The following is a 14,302-nucleotide window of genomic DNA, read 5'->3' as shown; positions in this document are numbered from 1 at the left end:
AGCCATCGCCACCCAAGGGCTGTTGATGTTCCACGAGGGCCGGTAAGAGGCCCCCACTAGAGGGAAGACCACCGCCAGCAGTAACAACTATATTGCCTGGAGCGGAGGCAACCATTAGGCCTAGGCCTTAAGCCATGGACCCCAGATAATTATTTTCTCCTACATGCCATCCATAGGCGTTTTAGTTTTTCTCTCCTCCGTGCCTAATGGTTTATGTATTATTTATTAGATTTATTATAGCCCTCTGGTCAATCACTTGGCCATTATGTCGTTTTACCATGGATATCCGTTCATAATGGAATCCCTCTAAGGTGAATATTACAGTATTTTTTTTTTTCTTACATGTTGTAACTGTCACCCCAAGACAAAGCCTCTAGCTCCTCCTGGTGGTAAGACATCAGATATGCCCGTTGATTACATTGAATCAGATAAACCTCTAAACCAATTACATTAATTGACATTAATACATTATTTCAATCTCAACATTAAGAGCAGATGAATACATACATTATTGTATTCTCTCAATTTTAAATTGCACATGTCTGTAATTTGAGGAAAATCTAAATACAACGTGTGCTGTACATATTTACTTTTAATAGTATTTAACTTTTTTCTTTGCAATAAAGCACCATATGTCTGGATAATATTGTGAATCCACTGTGAGCTTTAAAAAACAGTTCATGCCAGGCTAAAGACATTTACAGGAACAAATAATAATGATCTCATTTGGCTATTAGCATTTGCATGCTAAGAATTAACCTGTCTCCCATTGAGGAATGCCCTTGGCATCTATTTTTAAGTCTTTGGGCTGCCAATGAGCAGTGTATTCACCACCTACTGGATCAGTTTAGAGAGAGATAAGCTGATCTGTGTGTGGGGAAGACTACTGTCTGCACGAGCAGGTCCTGTTTATTAGATTAGTAATAAAATACATTTACGTTCTTTACTCAATTGTAGCAGCAATGTCATTGTTTTTGACACTTTCTGGTTACATTTAAATCAACATACTTATCCCTGTGATGATGCAATGATTAACTGTTTTCTACAAGTTAATTACTAAAATGTTTAATTGCAAGTGTGGTGTGTGTGTATGTGCCATTTTAACACAATCACCAAGGATCCATAACTAACATTTGTCAAAGGAATGCAGTACCTAATCTGAAACATATCTTTATTTTACTTTGTAAAACATTTAGCCTCAGAGTTTGGAGTTAGAGAGATTAACCTCCTGACTCAGATTTATTTAAGCAGACGTGTTAAAATAACACTTTCTCATCTGTAGCTAATGGCTATGACTTAAAAGGTTATGTAACTTGTTGTGGGTTTAGTTTTTTCTAAAAATAAATGTGGCTTTGCTAACAGCTCTACTGTAATAAAAAAGTATGTCATAAAGTTAGAACGAAATACATCTGTTGTGTCTAACAATGCATACAATAAATTATGTTAAAAAGGTAAATAACATGTATTATATCTACTTTAAGTAAGATTCGTATTAAACAAGAACAATCTGATAAAAAAACTCTAATTGTTTTTAATTCCTATATAATCACTCTTATCCGCAGTGCTGTTTTGTTAAATCTGTAAAAGAAACCCACATTATATTAAAATAAAATGAAGACAAAACCATCACGTTTTAGTAGTACATACCTAATACTAATCATGATAGGTAGCTAAATACTCTGGTGCATAAATACATTAATTTAATCTCCCCTACCTTGTAATAGGTATTTAATACCAGGTAGACTATTTTATGTATCTTTGAAGATTCTGCAGTCTAAATGTTTGCTCTGTACAAAACAACATGACCTTGACTGTGATTGTTTCTGCGCTATTGCATGTAGGCTACACCTGTCTCTCTCTGTATACACTCACCTAAAGGATTATTAGGAACACCATACTAATACTGTGTTTGACCCCCTTTCGCCTTCAGAACTGCCTTAATTCTACGTGGCATTGATTCAACAAGGTGCTGAAAGCATTCTTTAGAAATGTTGGCCCATATTGATAGGATAGCATCTTGCAGTTGATGGAGATTTGTGGGATGCACATCCAGGGCACGAAGCTCCCGTTCCATCACATCCCAAAGATGCTCTATTGGGTTGAGATCTGGTGACTGTGGGGGCCAGTTTAGTACAGTGAACTCATTGTCATGTTCAAGAAACCAATTTGAAATGATTCCACCTTTGTGACATGGTGCATTATCCTGCTGGAAGTAGCCATCAGAGGATGGGTACATGGTGGTCATAAAGGGATGGACATGGTCAGAAACAATGCTCAGGTAGGCCGTGGCATTTAAACGATGCCCAATTGGCACTAAGGGGCCTAAAGTGTGCCAAGAAAACATCCCCCACACCATTACACCACCACCACCAGCCTGCACAGTGGTAACAAGGCATGATGGATCCATGTTCTCATTCTGTTTACGCCAAATTCTGACTCTACCATCTGAAGGTCTCAACAGAAATCGAGACTCATCAGACCAGGCAACATTTTTCCAGTCTTCAACTGTCCAATTTTGGTGAGCTTGTGCAAATTGTAGCCTCTTTTTCCTATTTGTAGTGGAGATGAGTGGTACCCGGTGGGGTCTTCTGCTGTTGTAGCCCATCCGCCTCAAGGTTGTACGTGTTGTGGCTTCACAAATGCTTTGCTGCATACCTCGGTTGTAACGAGTGGTTATTTCAGTCAAAGTTGCTCTTCTATCAGCTTGAATCAGTCGGCCCATTCTCCTCTGACCTCTAGCATCAACAAGGCATTTTCGCCCACAGGACTGCCGCATACAGGATGTTTTTCCCTTTTCACACCATTCTTTGTAAACCCTAGAAATGGTTGTGCGTGAAAATCCCAGTAACTGAGCAGATTGTGAAATACTCAGACCGGCCCGTCTGGCACCAACAACCATGCCACGCTCAAAATTGCTTAAATCACCTTTCTTTCCCATTCAGACATTCAGTTTGGAGTTCAGAAGATTGTCTTGACCAGGACCACACCCCTAAATGCATTGAAGCAACTGCCATGTGATTGGTTGGTTAGATAATTGCATTAATGAGAAATTGAACAGGTGTTCCTAATAATCCTTTAGGTGAGTGTATATTCTCACATGCAGACTGACTACAAGTAGAAGTGTGGGTCGCCACGCAGACTGAACTCCAACTACCAGCATCCAACGCGAACAACACAATGCTGCGTCTTAACCAATCAAACGAGAACCTTGGGGTCATCGCATATATTAACCTGATATGGGTGGATACATATTAGAATATAAAACAATACTGTATATTTTTCCTTTCCACCAAATATTATACAATATTCAGTGCATAGAATGACGAACTGATTTCCAACACGGTGTAAATAAAACGTGTTTAAAATGTAAATATAAAAAATAAAATCAGGCATAGGCCTCCCCCTTCTGTCATGTGACGTGTTGGTATTGTCCAAACGCCAGCGTCTCCTTGGCGCGTTGTATTAAAATTGTTTCTCGGAGGAAATTCGTCTCACTTTCCGCGTAAGGAGACCTGCGAGCCGTGTGTGCTTCCTTGACGTGTCAAATAAAACATATATACAATTAAAATGTCTTTTAGAAACAGTCTGAGACATCAGGAACAACGGACATCGGACGATAGTCGGTAAGTCGACTCAACCTACTTACAAACCTGCCTGTTTTATGTGTTGTTGTTTTACTTCAGGGTAATGAATCTGATCCGGCCCGGAGAACAATGCGGCCGGTCAGCGGTGCGTAGTGCGCGGCAGCAGAAATGCAAATTGCGTTTTGTTCACAGAGGGTTAACTGGGATTTATACGATTTGGGCTTCTAAATGAAAACAATTGAGCATTATAAAAATGATTTATATACTGTGCTGTGGCCAGTGAGGAAAATTGTGGCGTTAGTTCCGGGTTTAGATGAATAGACGTTGGCATGTGTGAGTGGCACATTAGCCTGTATATGGGGTTGTATGTGTTAGGCATGTGTTAATGGCACATTGTGGGGTTGTATTAGTTATCCATGAGCCCAGGGACTGAGGAACAACCAGCTACCAGATAGATGCTTTGAAGGTCTTCCCTCCACAGAGTGAAAAGGTGTGTGATTGATTAAAAAGCATCGTGGCGCACCAGCTCAGGGAGTTAAAAGGGAAGAGCGGGAAGTGTCTGCAGGGTGTCTTGCATCAGCACAAGCAGTGATCTGCAGCAGCAGGCCTTACATATACATTGAGCCTAGGACATTAGAGAGTTGGCTTCAGGAGCTGCATGGGTAACTTATTATTGTGGCAAAACAGGCATCTAGTGCAAGAGCCAATGATGTAGCTACTACATTACTGTTGTGTGTGTTTGATTCTGATTTAAAATTGTCAGAACATCTGTATAGCTGGTAATGCATGGGATGTATTGTAATGCATTGTATGACTCTGTACTTGTCATTAAGATTATTGATGACAAAATGGCGGTTGGCGCGAAATCAAACGAGGTGTTTTGCCCCAGTGTGCACTGCCACTTTAAGAACAGCACTGTTGAACCTTTATCATCTCACTGATGCTTTTTGATCTACTTACTTTTATATAGGTTTTAACAACAGAGCTTTTCTTTAATGTATGAAGTATGGTTTCACTTTCATGCTGCCAGTCCAGCGCCTCTGTTATTGAACGATCCCGCCGAAATTGCATTGACGTTGATATCCGTATAGTATTATACGTATATAGCCTAATGCTATGATGCTGGTTTATTCTTGTTTTTCTAATTATTATTCATGCAGACACTTGATGTGTGTGCTTGGCACCTATGGTGACCGGTTAATATCATGTATTGTCTGTGTGATTGAAGACGTAAGTGATGCCCGTTGACATGTACATGAATGCAATGCTCCGCAGCAGGAAGGGCCCTTCGCGCTGGTCGCACTGCAGGAAGCGGGGCGCGGACGGCAGCTTGAGGCCGCATGATGCCGACCCATCCGTGCTCGACGATGGGGACCGAGACCAGCCCCGGCACGCTGACAGCAGGCCGGCCAGGTGAGGGAAACCTGCCATGATAACGTGAAATGTTGTATGCAATTGAAGTATTCTCTGAAATGTCTAATTAGCATTCATTTAAAATAGATATTGCATTGTGTCGTTTGTGTGGTCAGGCGTTATTTTTGAACTGCTGATCTAGGCAACCAGGCTCAGTGCAGAGATGCCTCAGTGTTTGAGAGCAGTGCTATGGAAACAGCTGCTGAAAGTGCACATTGCAAAGCCAGTGCTTAATTAATGCCAGCTCTCCCCCTGGTAGATGCAAGAACAAACAAGCTGCAGTCAAGTGACTCGAGTGCAGTTTGTGCTAGGCAAGTGGATTGAATGAAACTTCATCAGTCTGTGTTTTTTATTCCAGAGATCCTAATTGAAAGATGCATTGTTTTAATTACGTATTACTTTTATTTTAATATTTTAATATTGTTTTCTTCCCAGCTTCACTACACCTGAGAGTGACGGTCCATTGCCCAGGTGTGCAGACTGGGGAAGCGAGGTGGAGAAGGATGAGTTGCGGACAGATGTCAGAAGGGACATGCAGAGGTAAGGTCTTCACCCATGGGGGTGTGATTTGATCAAGGCATCCCCAGATCCTCCCAGTACATTTGTCTTGTGCCTTTTCCTCTACCCCAGTGACTGGTGGGGCATGACCCATTTTCTAGTCTTATTTTGCATGATGTCACTGCACTCAACTGCATGGGAGTGCTTTCTGTCCATATAATTTAATGCATTTTATTTTTTATGATTTTACTACTAGAAAGATTGTGTTTATGAACAATGTTATATAAATCTGTCATATGCTTGGTACCTAACTACTTAATTAGCTTTAAACCCATTTGTAGGCCTCTTTCAGGACAAGCATTAGTTATATTTTAACTTCTACTGCAGGCTGATGCAAATATTTACTCTAATTATACTTTGCTACATTCAAGGAAAGTTGTTTACGGTTTATGCATTACAGATGTCTATTCCGATTTAAAAAGCTTTTCAATGAAGGGCCGGGGGTTTCTTTTAAATTTTCCATAATCTTATTTCAGATACAGGAGAAGAATCTTGGTGAATGACTTCAGTGAAAGGGAAAGAAAAACTTCTTCGGGAAGGTGCTTACAATATTTTATAATTGGCTGATTTGATTTATTTGTATGCCACACTTAATTTAGTTTGCTTAATTAAGATTGTATACATCTCATTATAATACTAAAAATAGATAAATTTTCAATTGTTTGAAGATGATTCATACCCTTGCCTTGGTTTATTTCTCCCTTGATTGGACATTCATCATTTATTTGATTAGTTTATGATTTACTGTTTTTCTTTGTTTTTATTAATTCTAATACCCGTTTCTACATTTTTAGCTCCGATTCAAGAGATTCCCCTATACCTACAGAAATGGAAACTGATGAAGCGGTGCTGATGAGAAGACAGAAGCAGATAAATTATGGGAAAAACACGATTGCTTATGACAGATATATTCGGGAAGTGCCCAAGTAAGTGAAGTAAAACTTTAATTATGATATCCAGCAAAACCTATTGCTGAATACGATCAATTTTTCCTTTTGCATATAAAGCTTTTTAATGTAATGCAACTGAAAAGTGATTTATTTGGGGCTTTAAATTAGGATTACAATAAATTTAGCAATGATGCCTAAAAACTGATTTTCTCCCAGGCACCTTCGACAACCAGGAGTGCACCCTAGGACTCCCAACAAATTCAAGAAGTACAGCCGCAGGTCATGGGACCAACAGATCAAGCTGTGGCGAGTGAAACTGCATGCATGGGATCCACCAGCACAGGAAGGCAGCGATTTGCAGGCCATGTAAGTAGTCTTTAGTTATAAATCTGCACTCCACATCTGCAGCGCTTTGAATAACTAACCACAGTAACTGATTTTAACTCTTTCTGTTGGTAATTGCTTGTTAGTTTATTCTGTGTTTGGCTACTCAATTTATATTTAATTTCCTTTCTACCTCCGCTTTTGGTCTGCTTTCTAATGACAAGTTTGTTTGGTTTCAGTGAAGAGATTGACCTCGATGATATAATGGAGACAGAGTCTGGGGCCAGTAGTTCAACAGAATCGGGGACAAGTTCCCACTACTTGAAAGTAGTTAAAGCTCCTTCATCAACACCTGAGGTAAGTTCTGTCTAGATACGTTAATATGTTTTAACTGTAGAGGTTGGTGTTAGACTTCATGGATGTGAAAAGGGGAAACGATGATACATTTGCATAGGAAGGGGTTTGGCTTCATCATTTTACTTCTGTTTAAAAGGTCATGCTCTGAGTGGGAAATAATGAAATATATACTGTGCACTTCAGGTGCTGTTGGAGCTGTCAATGCTACTTTCACTTTGTTATGCCCTCTTTTTAGGTCTGTGTGCATTATCTGACTGACATTTTCCTTTTGTTTAATTTTGTGTTAGGACTCCTGTTCTGGAACTCCAAATAAAGTAATGAGAATTGGATCTGAAATAGAAGGAAGTTTTGACTTGGAGGCGTGTTTGAATGAAGTTAAGGAAAACGGCAACTGGTTAACTTCATAATGGATGGGCTCTTTGTGCTCTTTCTGAAAAAATGCATGGGAGAAGCTGGATCCTCAAGATTTCAGTAACTGAGAATTTGGTCACAAAACAATTCTGCAGCCGGTGCAGTAGATTGGGATTGGTCATGGTGCAAGGATTTTAAGCCACGGTGTGACCTCTCGAACTCAAATGGATTGTGGACATCCCATGCACTGTGCATAGTTCTGATTCTTCTGGCGATCTTTGTTCTTTGGCCCCCATGCTGGGGTAGACTGACATTCAACACTTAAATCCAGTCATGACTATCAAAGTCCTTTGTGTTCAAAAACTATTTTTTTAATGCAACTTTGTTTTGTTTGGTTAGTTTGTATTTTTGTGTGTACATTTATGTAAATCCTTTTTATTGTACATTTTTCATAGATGCAGTAGACATCTCAGCCAAACTACTCCAGGGATTTAGTGTCGTAACTAGGGTATAATATTTAGGCTACTAGTTGTCCAGGTGAATATCTCCTGCATACTTAATTTGAAGTATTTTAACAAAATTAAGCCAAAACATGGACTTTCATCCATAATACCCAGCACTTGATCTGTCTGGTGTTTATTCATGTAGATTAATAACCACACATACAAGACTCCTATAGGTATCTGAACTCATGACTGTTTTCAGAGCCATATAGTCTAGGATTAGTGCTTTCTGTTTGTGAAATCAGTAAAGTAAAGTATCAGTTAAGACTTCAGTCCAGTGCTGAGTTTCAAGATTTTTGTTTTTGGACCCCCTCAATCGCAGATAGTATTTGCAAAAGTGTTATTTTAAGGAGGTTAAATTTCATTTTTAACCAGCAGCTTTTCAGGTTTTAATAAATGCACTGACTTTCACCGTTTTTATGAATGAATCCACAACAATTAAAAGATACTCTTAAACACAATAGGTGTTGATGAGTGGATTGTTCATTAGACTGGTTATATCTTTCTTCCCTTAATGTATATCATGGAAGGGAGATGCCTTTATTACTACCATAGTGTTGGCTGTTTAATTATTGTTCTTTGTGTATAATGGCTTGTTAATGTGCCCACACCTTTTGGTAGAACACAAGTTATACTTTAGGTAATGTTTGCTGAGATATAAATTGTATGTAAATTCAATTAAAAACAGTTATAACACAGAGCTTTATATACCTGGATAAAGTGTTACTCCACAGCCAGCATTATTTCTTTTTTCTTCTGTACTTTATTTTAAATAAGAAATTTGAATGTGGTTCCTATTTTCATTTTAATGGTCTTGTAAATTTAACATTTTGCTTAATATGGGGTTAATCTTTGACATTGAAAATAAAGAAAAAAATGACTTGTTTACATCACTGAATTTGACATTAAATGGCTTCCAGCACCTATACTGAATCTCTGTGCAGCAGGGGTCTCCAGTCCTTATCCTGGATAGCTACAGTAGCCTACAGAACGTGTAGATAGGATAACATAGATGGATAACAAAACGGGTACACACTCCCAACACCAAATGTAACTGAACCTCAGGCACATCACACTGGTTGTCCCTACACAACGTTGCACCTTGTATCCCAAAACACTTTTTGGCTATTCCCTATTGTAACATGTATTCTACTGTGCTGTACTGTTACTAGAGCCTCCTGTTGTGTAACTGCTCCCTATTATAACAACAGCGTTCCACTATACTGACAATTGGACACGACAATGACATGGATGCATTTGACTGACCCTTACAGCACTTTTAATTTATTAAATGGGAAATGACACTGGTCACTTATGACACCTTTTGGCCATGTATGACAATTGTAATCTGTACTGCACTTTGTATAACATATTGAGTCATTTATATATCGAATGGTTTATGATGTTAAAAAATGGCTTATGTTTTAGGGACTGGATGTTACTATATAAATAGTAAATGCAATTAAAAGCAAGGCAGAAATGTTTATTTTTTAATTCAGTTTTTGTGGTATGTCCCAAAAAATAGACACTGCAAAATACCAGAACAGGGTTGGTCCTCAATTCTAAATTTGTCAATATCTTATGCGTTAGAGATTATAACAAAGGTCTAAATAAGCAAATTATATGATTAATTTATGGATTTTATTTGGACCAAAAACCTCTGGTAGCAAGTGTTTGTTCAGATAAAGTGTTAGTTAAGTTCTGAAATCGCCCCCAACATCACACATGACACATTGTGACAGAATCTGGAGCAATAAACACTGGTGGACCAGCAACAAACCCTGTGTTATTTCGAAAATAGCGCTTCTAGGGGGAAGGACAGTAATTGTATTGACGTAATCGGATAACAGAAGGTAATAGCCAATGGAAATGGCAGTTCTGAGCTCTACCAATAGGATCTAGTGTTGCTAGACGTGGAAGAGTTGCTATGCTACAATCGTCCAATCATAATGCTCCTTGTTTGATTCTTTGGCATTTCAATGCTGTGGTGTGTTTTTTAAAGAAATTGCCTGTTGTTTTTCAATTTTATCCCGAATATTTGTTTTCTAATGGTAAATGTATATGTTTTCCGGAGCCAAGGAATATACTGACGAAGAAATACGTGCAGAGATATGTTAAGGTACCAAGATCATTACCTCACCGTTTCTGCTGAGAACAGTGTTTTGTGAATGTTGCCTAGTTGCCTTGGAGTGGATTCAGCTACATGTTAATCTACATTTTAAATGGCAAGATTATAAGAAAAATACATAAGAACATATCTAGACATCAAGGTAAAATAGAGAGAATCGCATGTTTTGTTGTTGTTGCCGTTTTCTCGTAATGGCGACGTGTTTCTATTCGGATTATGTCATGCTCTCATTGACTAAAGCCTGTTGCCGTAGCATGTAATTATGTTTGTATTATGTTTACAGATGCCTCGTTTTCTATCGCAATATGTACTGTTTAAATGCCTTTTCCTTACGGTATTTGTAGGCACTGGAAAGTTTTTTCAAGGTCTGCAAAGATAATGACATGCCGCTGAAATGTCTCAAAGACATACGTGATAGGTTAAATCACATGTTTAAAGTGCAGAGAGATATTTTAGCATTACTAGCGTGTGTGAATATGTATTATAGATCGGTGCGAGAAATGATCGAAATTAGGAATACATTACCAAATTAAGGAGAAAATATAATTGTAATAATATATATTATTAAAAATAAACGCCTCGAAATGTTCGATAAGCTACTGTGTAATGAGAGCGAGAAAGCATGGCTATTTAAATTAAAACCATGGAAAAGTAATAATTTGCATTTTAAAATGTTGTATAGTAGAAACTACCTGCTGTGTTTGTATCTATAATGACTCCTCCCAATGTACTTTATTTCGGTTTCATTTCTTTTGTTTACTCAGCTGGTGACCAAATCAGACATGCTACTCATTCAGTCAGTCTGAACATTTAAGGTCATTATCAAATCTCTCTATAACATGTAATACAGTCAACTACAGAGTTTATACATTTGCATATTTAGTTGAAAGGTGTCATTAATACCTTTGTTTGTTGCAACGGCAGTGGTACAGTTATTTTAATGACACAATGAGGATTTTGTACAAGCCTATTCAGCAAGTGCATTCTGAGTGATGTTTCTCTCACCAGCAGATTTCTCTGTTGCAAAGTAGAACAATATTGACAGCATCACCCACAATGTTTTGACAACCTTTCAAGCAGTTTCAAGGTTATTAATAAGAGTAAACATTGTGATATTAATTAAAGGTATAAAACTGATATTGCCAGTGAAAATAAAACAACGTTTGATGCCTCTGCATAAAACATGCATTATACAGTGCATAATTTAGCACATTGTAGGGCGTCTATATAATTAGAAAGCGGACACAGAAATCTTGAAAACACTACCTCAAACCCATACATCAGACAGTCATTGCAGGACCCTGTATAAAGTGTGATGGAGGTCTTTGACCAATCAAGTCCTTGTGTGTGTATGTTCATTACAATGCAGCCAAGCTTTCATTGTGTACTATATCATAGTCCATTTCACCCCATTTCAGTAGGATAATGGACTGCAGGCGTCAACCTTGGCAAAAATGCACTGCCTTGCAACACTGTCAATGTCTCTGGTGGTCAGTTCTGCTGCTTTTTGATGGATATTCTAGTTGCACCACATAATTAAAAACATCCAGGATCATTCAAATGAATCCATACTGACACTTTAGCCTGTCCATAAAGCTAATGCAGTCAGTCCATGGATTGCCTCATCTAGAATAAACTGCTCACTTTTGTACACTTTTTAAACAATCAATATAAATATTATATTACTGCCAGCATTTGTTTCCAGATAGATTCATTCTAAATAAACATAATTGTTTCCATGATTTGGCAGATATTCTTTTGGGGAGCTGGTTTCATAAAAGCTTACCTAAACTGCAACTACATTCCAGTTATACATAGTTTGGCTTGTTTTTTTGTTGGGCAGAGAAGGGCTTTTTTGTAGAATAATAATTTTTTGAATGGTACTTTAAATGAATATTCAGATATCATGACAAGATGTTCTGTTGAAATTTCAATTTTGATGTAGGACTATTAGGTATCTTGTCATTTCAAGGGAAAATTGAAATATGTAGAAATACGTAGAAAATGTATGTGTATTATAAAGTTTTTGAATAATTCTGTTTGTTAATTGTGAAAATAATTCAGAAGAAACAGTTGGCAGGCAAACACAGCTTTTGTTTTGTCCACTATGGTGTGGGATTAGTTCTGTGTAAATAAGGAATGACATAAGATCATACATCAAGATTTGAAGAGATTCAAGTTAATGCATTTGATCTTCCTTATCCACTGATTTAAGACATGAACTCTTTGGGAGATCCTTATTGGCCGTGACAAAACAAAGGTCACGATGGAGCATAGCTAAGCAGGCAACATCATGTCTTGTGTTCTCCAAGTGGTGGAAGATTACTGCTCTGATTAGTGCTGATAATAAGCTGCTTAAAATGCTGCTGGATACACGTAAGCACTGATGCAGAGTTGCAATATGGCGGGGCACAACAGTGTGGAGTTTACAGTGGGAAAACATTTTTTACTGGTAAGTTTCAATACATATTTGTAGTGGAAACTAATTGAAAATACAGGTAATGTTTTAGAAACTGCACCATTCAAGATACTCTGATTATAGATGTACAATTCAGTTTAATTAGTGCAGCTTGAGCAGATTGAGGATTCAAGCTATATGATTTTCTTAAGGCCGGCAATTTTGTATTTTAAAAGGTCTGCTACTATGACGAAATAGGAGGACAACATGCACTGTGTTCTCTTGGATAAATTGCTTTAAAAAATGTGGACACTGCTTCAAAGAGGAACACAGGTCATAATTTTGTTAAGCATCTGGCAATACTTTGGTTAAATTTAGCTTTAAAGGGTTGAATCATTCAGTGTGTAGGCGCTCTGTGACAAGTTTACAAAAAATAATTTCTTGTAGGTTTCGTTTTGTTGATAAGTGTTTATGATGTCTGGAAATGTGTCTTTTTACTGATGGTATTCGGTTTCATTATAACACTTTCAAATTTCCAAACACAGATTCTTATTACATTGAACATCAGTCCAAACTTTCCACCAGATTTGAAGAATGTTCTCCAGTTTTGGAAACAAACAAACAAACAAACAAACTTCATTCACAAAGCCTATGCTTAAACATATACAATAAAATCACAAATTGGGTATCAGAGGTATTAATTGCTTTTGAATATGACCTGCCTAACTTTCTACAAAAGCAGTCCATTCAACTGCACTGCATCCAATTTTGAGACAAATTTTCTTGTTGAAGAGTGTCAAAGTGTTTTGGTAAAACCAAGTGTTAGAATCGGCATCTTCTATTCTGATTGTCTGAAGTCTTACAAGATATTGAAATGGACTGTAGTATATGTTTAATATACTGATTGTATAGGAACTGTTAAGGTAGATATTTAAGCTTTTGCAATGTAGCTTTACTCAGAAAGCTCATTTTAAATTCTGAAAACACATTTTAAACTCTACTGCTGCCACTCTTCTAATGGATTACATATTTGGGGCCAGGGGTTCTTATTTGCTTGAGTAAAGAAAGATCCTGATTTTGAATAATGTATTTTTTGTAAAGAACAGTACCTGTTCTTCTATTTAAGATTAACAAAAATCATCAAAAAATAAATGTGATTGAAAAAAGAACTGAAGTCAATCCTGTAGTTAAATCTCTTCCAGTTAATAAATTAGAGAAAACAGAAGCTCAGTGTTAATCCATTTGATTTGACCGGTAATTATTTTTAGTAATATCTTTGGAAAAACAACTATGCTACTTAGTAACCAAAGCTTCATGAATTCCATAAAACATATAAACCCGTGGAATTCCTGCATCCAGTTGTATAAACATGGTACTTTAGCTGTGTTTGTGAGGTACAATTTTAATAATTACATGTTTTTTCCTTCTAATATCCATGTATCAGAAAAACACATGGACAGAAAAACTTATCTCTGACTCTAACTAACTGCAAAGGATTGATATTGTAATTATGTAGGCCTGTACAGTTGCAGCAGAAAATGCATAATGCAGTTACTTAAGACACCATAAGTTGTATCCACAACTTTCTGTATTTATTAATTTATTAAGGGCAATATTAGCATAGAGAATACCTATGCCCCAAATAAAGCATATTAGCAGAGGTGTAATTGTTAAATCTAATACTGCTTTAATTTGTTTCAAAGCATCTCTGGAGAAACAGATTAACAACTCGTATTGCAAATGCTTGACATCAATCCCATTTAGCTCTGGTGTAAAATCTGTGGATAATATTTCTT

At 37.4% G+C, this 14,302-nt stretch overlaps 2 protein-coding genes across 4 annotated transcripts in view; both read left to right on the top strand.

Annotated features, from left to right (window-relative positions):
* The first annotated feature begins 3,437 nt into the window (after positions 1–3,437).
* slbp (stem-loop histone mRNA binding protein) lies at positions 3,438–8,873 on the top strand. Of its 3 annotated transcripts, none has more exons than XM_066720212.1 (8): positions 3,438–3,623; positions 4,863–4,997; positions 5,433–5,537; positions 6,032–6,094; positions 6,350–6,481; positions 6,662–6,811; positions 7,009–7,126; positions 7,414–8,873. In XM_066720212.1, exons 1-8 carry the CDS (start codon positions 3,568–3,570, stop codon positions 7,531–7,533), a joined length of 879 nt encoding a protein of 292 aa, XP_066576309.1. In that variant the 5' UTR covers positions 3,438–3,567; the 3' UTR covers positions 7,534–8,873. The 3 variants fall into 3 exon arrangements, with proteins under 3 accessions (XP_066576309.1, XP_066576310.1, XP_066576308.1); XM_066720211.1 differs by having other exon boundaries at positions 3,441–3,623; positions 4,860–4,997; XM_066720213.1 differs by lacking the exon at positions 6,032–6,094 and having other exon boundaries at positions 4,860–4,997.
* A 1,060-nt stretch (positions 8,874–9,933) lies between these two features.
* Positions 9,934–14,302, top strand: part of ccdc142 (coiled-coil domain containing 142) — a 38,237-nt gene continuing 33,868 nt past the window's right edge. The window contains exon 1 of the mRNA XM_066720210.1: positions 9,934–10,099. The gene's annotated coding sequence lies outside the window, so the exon portion shown is untranslated. The remainder of the gene's footprint in view (positions 10,100–14,302) is intronic.

The sequence above is a fragment of the Amia ocellicauda genome, chromosome 13 (assembly GCF_036373705.1).
Source record: "Amia ocellicauda isolate fAmiCal2 chromosome 13, fAmiCal2.hap1, whole genome shotgun sequence".
Lineage (NCBI taxonomy): Eukaryota > Metazoa > Chordata > Actinopteri > Amiiformes > Amiidae > Amia > Amia ocellicauda.
Note: the sequence above shows the minus strand (reverse complement) of the source record. Positions and strands in the feature narration are given on the sequence as shown.

Coding starts and splice junctions, on each gene's coding strand:
- slbp (XM_066720211.1), top strand. CDS start 3,568: ATGTCTTTTAGAAACAGTCTGAGACATCAGGAACAACGGACATCGGAC. Junction 5,538..6,031: donor GTCAGAAGGGACATGCAGAG/GTAAGGTCTTCA, acceptor ATCTTATTTCAG/ATACAGGAGAAGAATCTTGG. Junction 6,482..6,661: donor TATATTCGGGAAGTGCCCAA/GTAAGTGAAGTA, acceptor ATTTTCTCCCAG/GCACCTTCGACAACCAGGAG.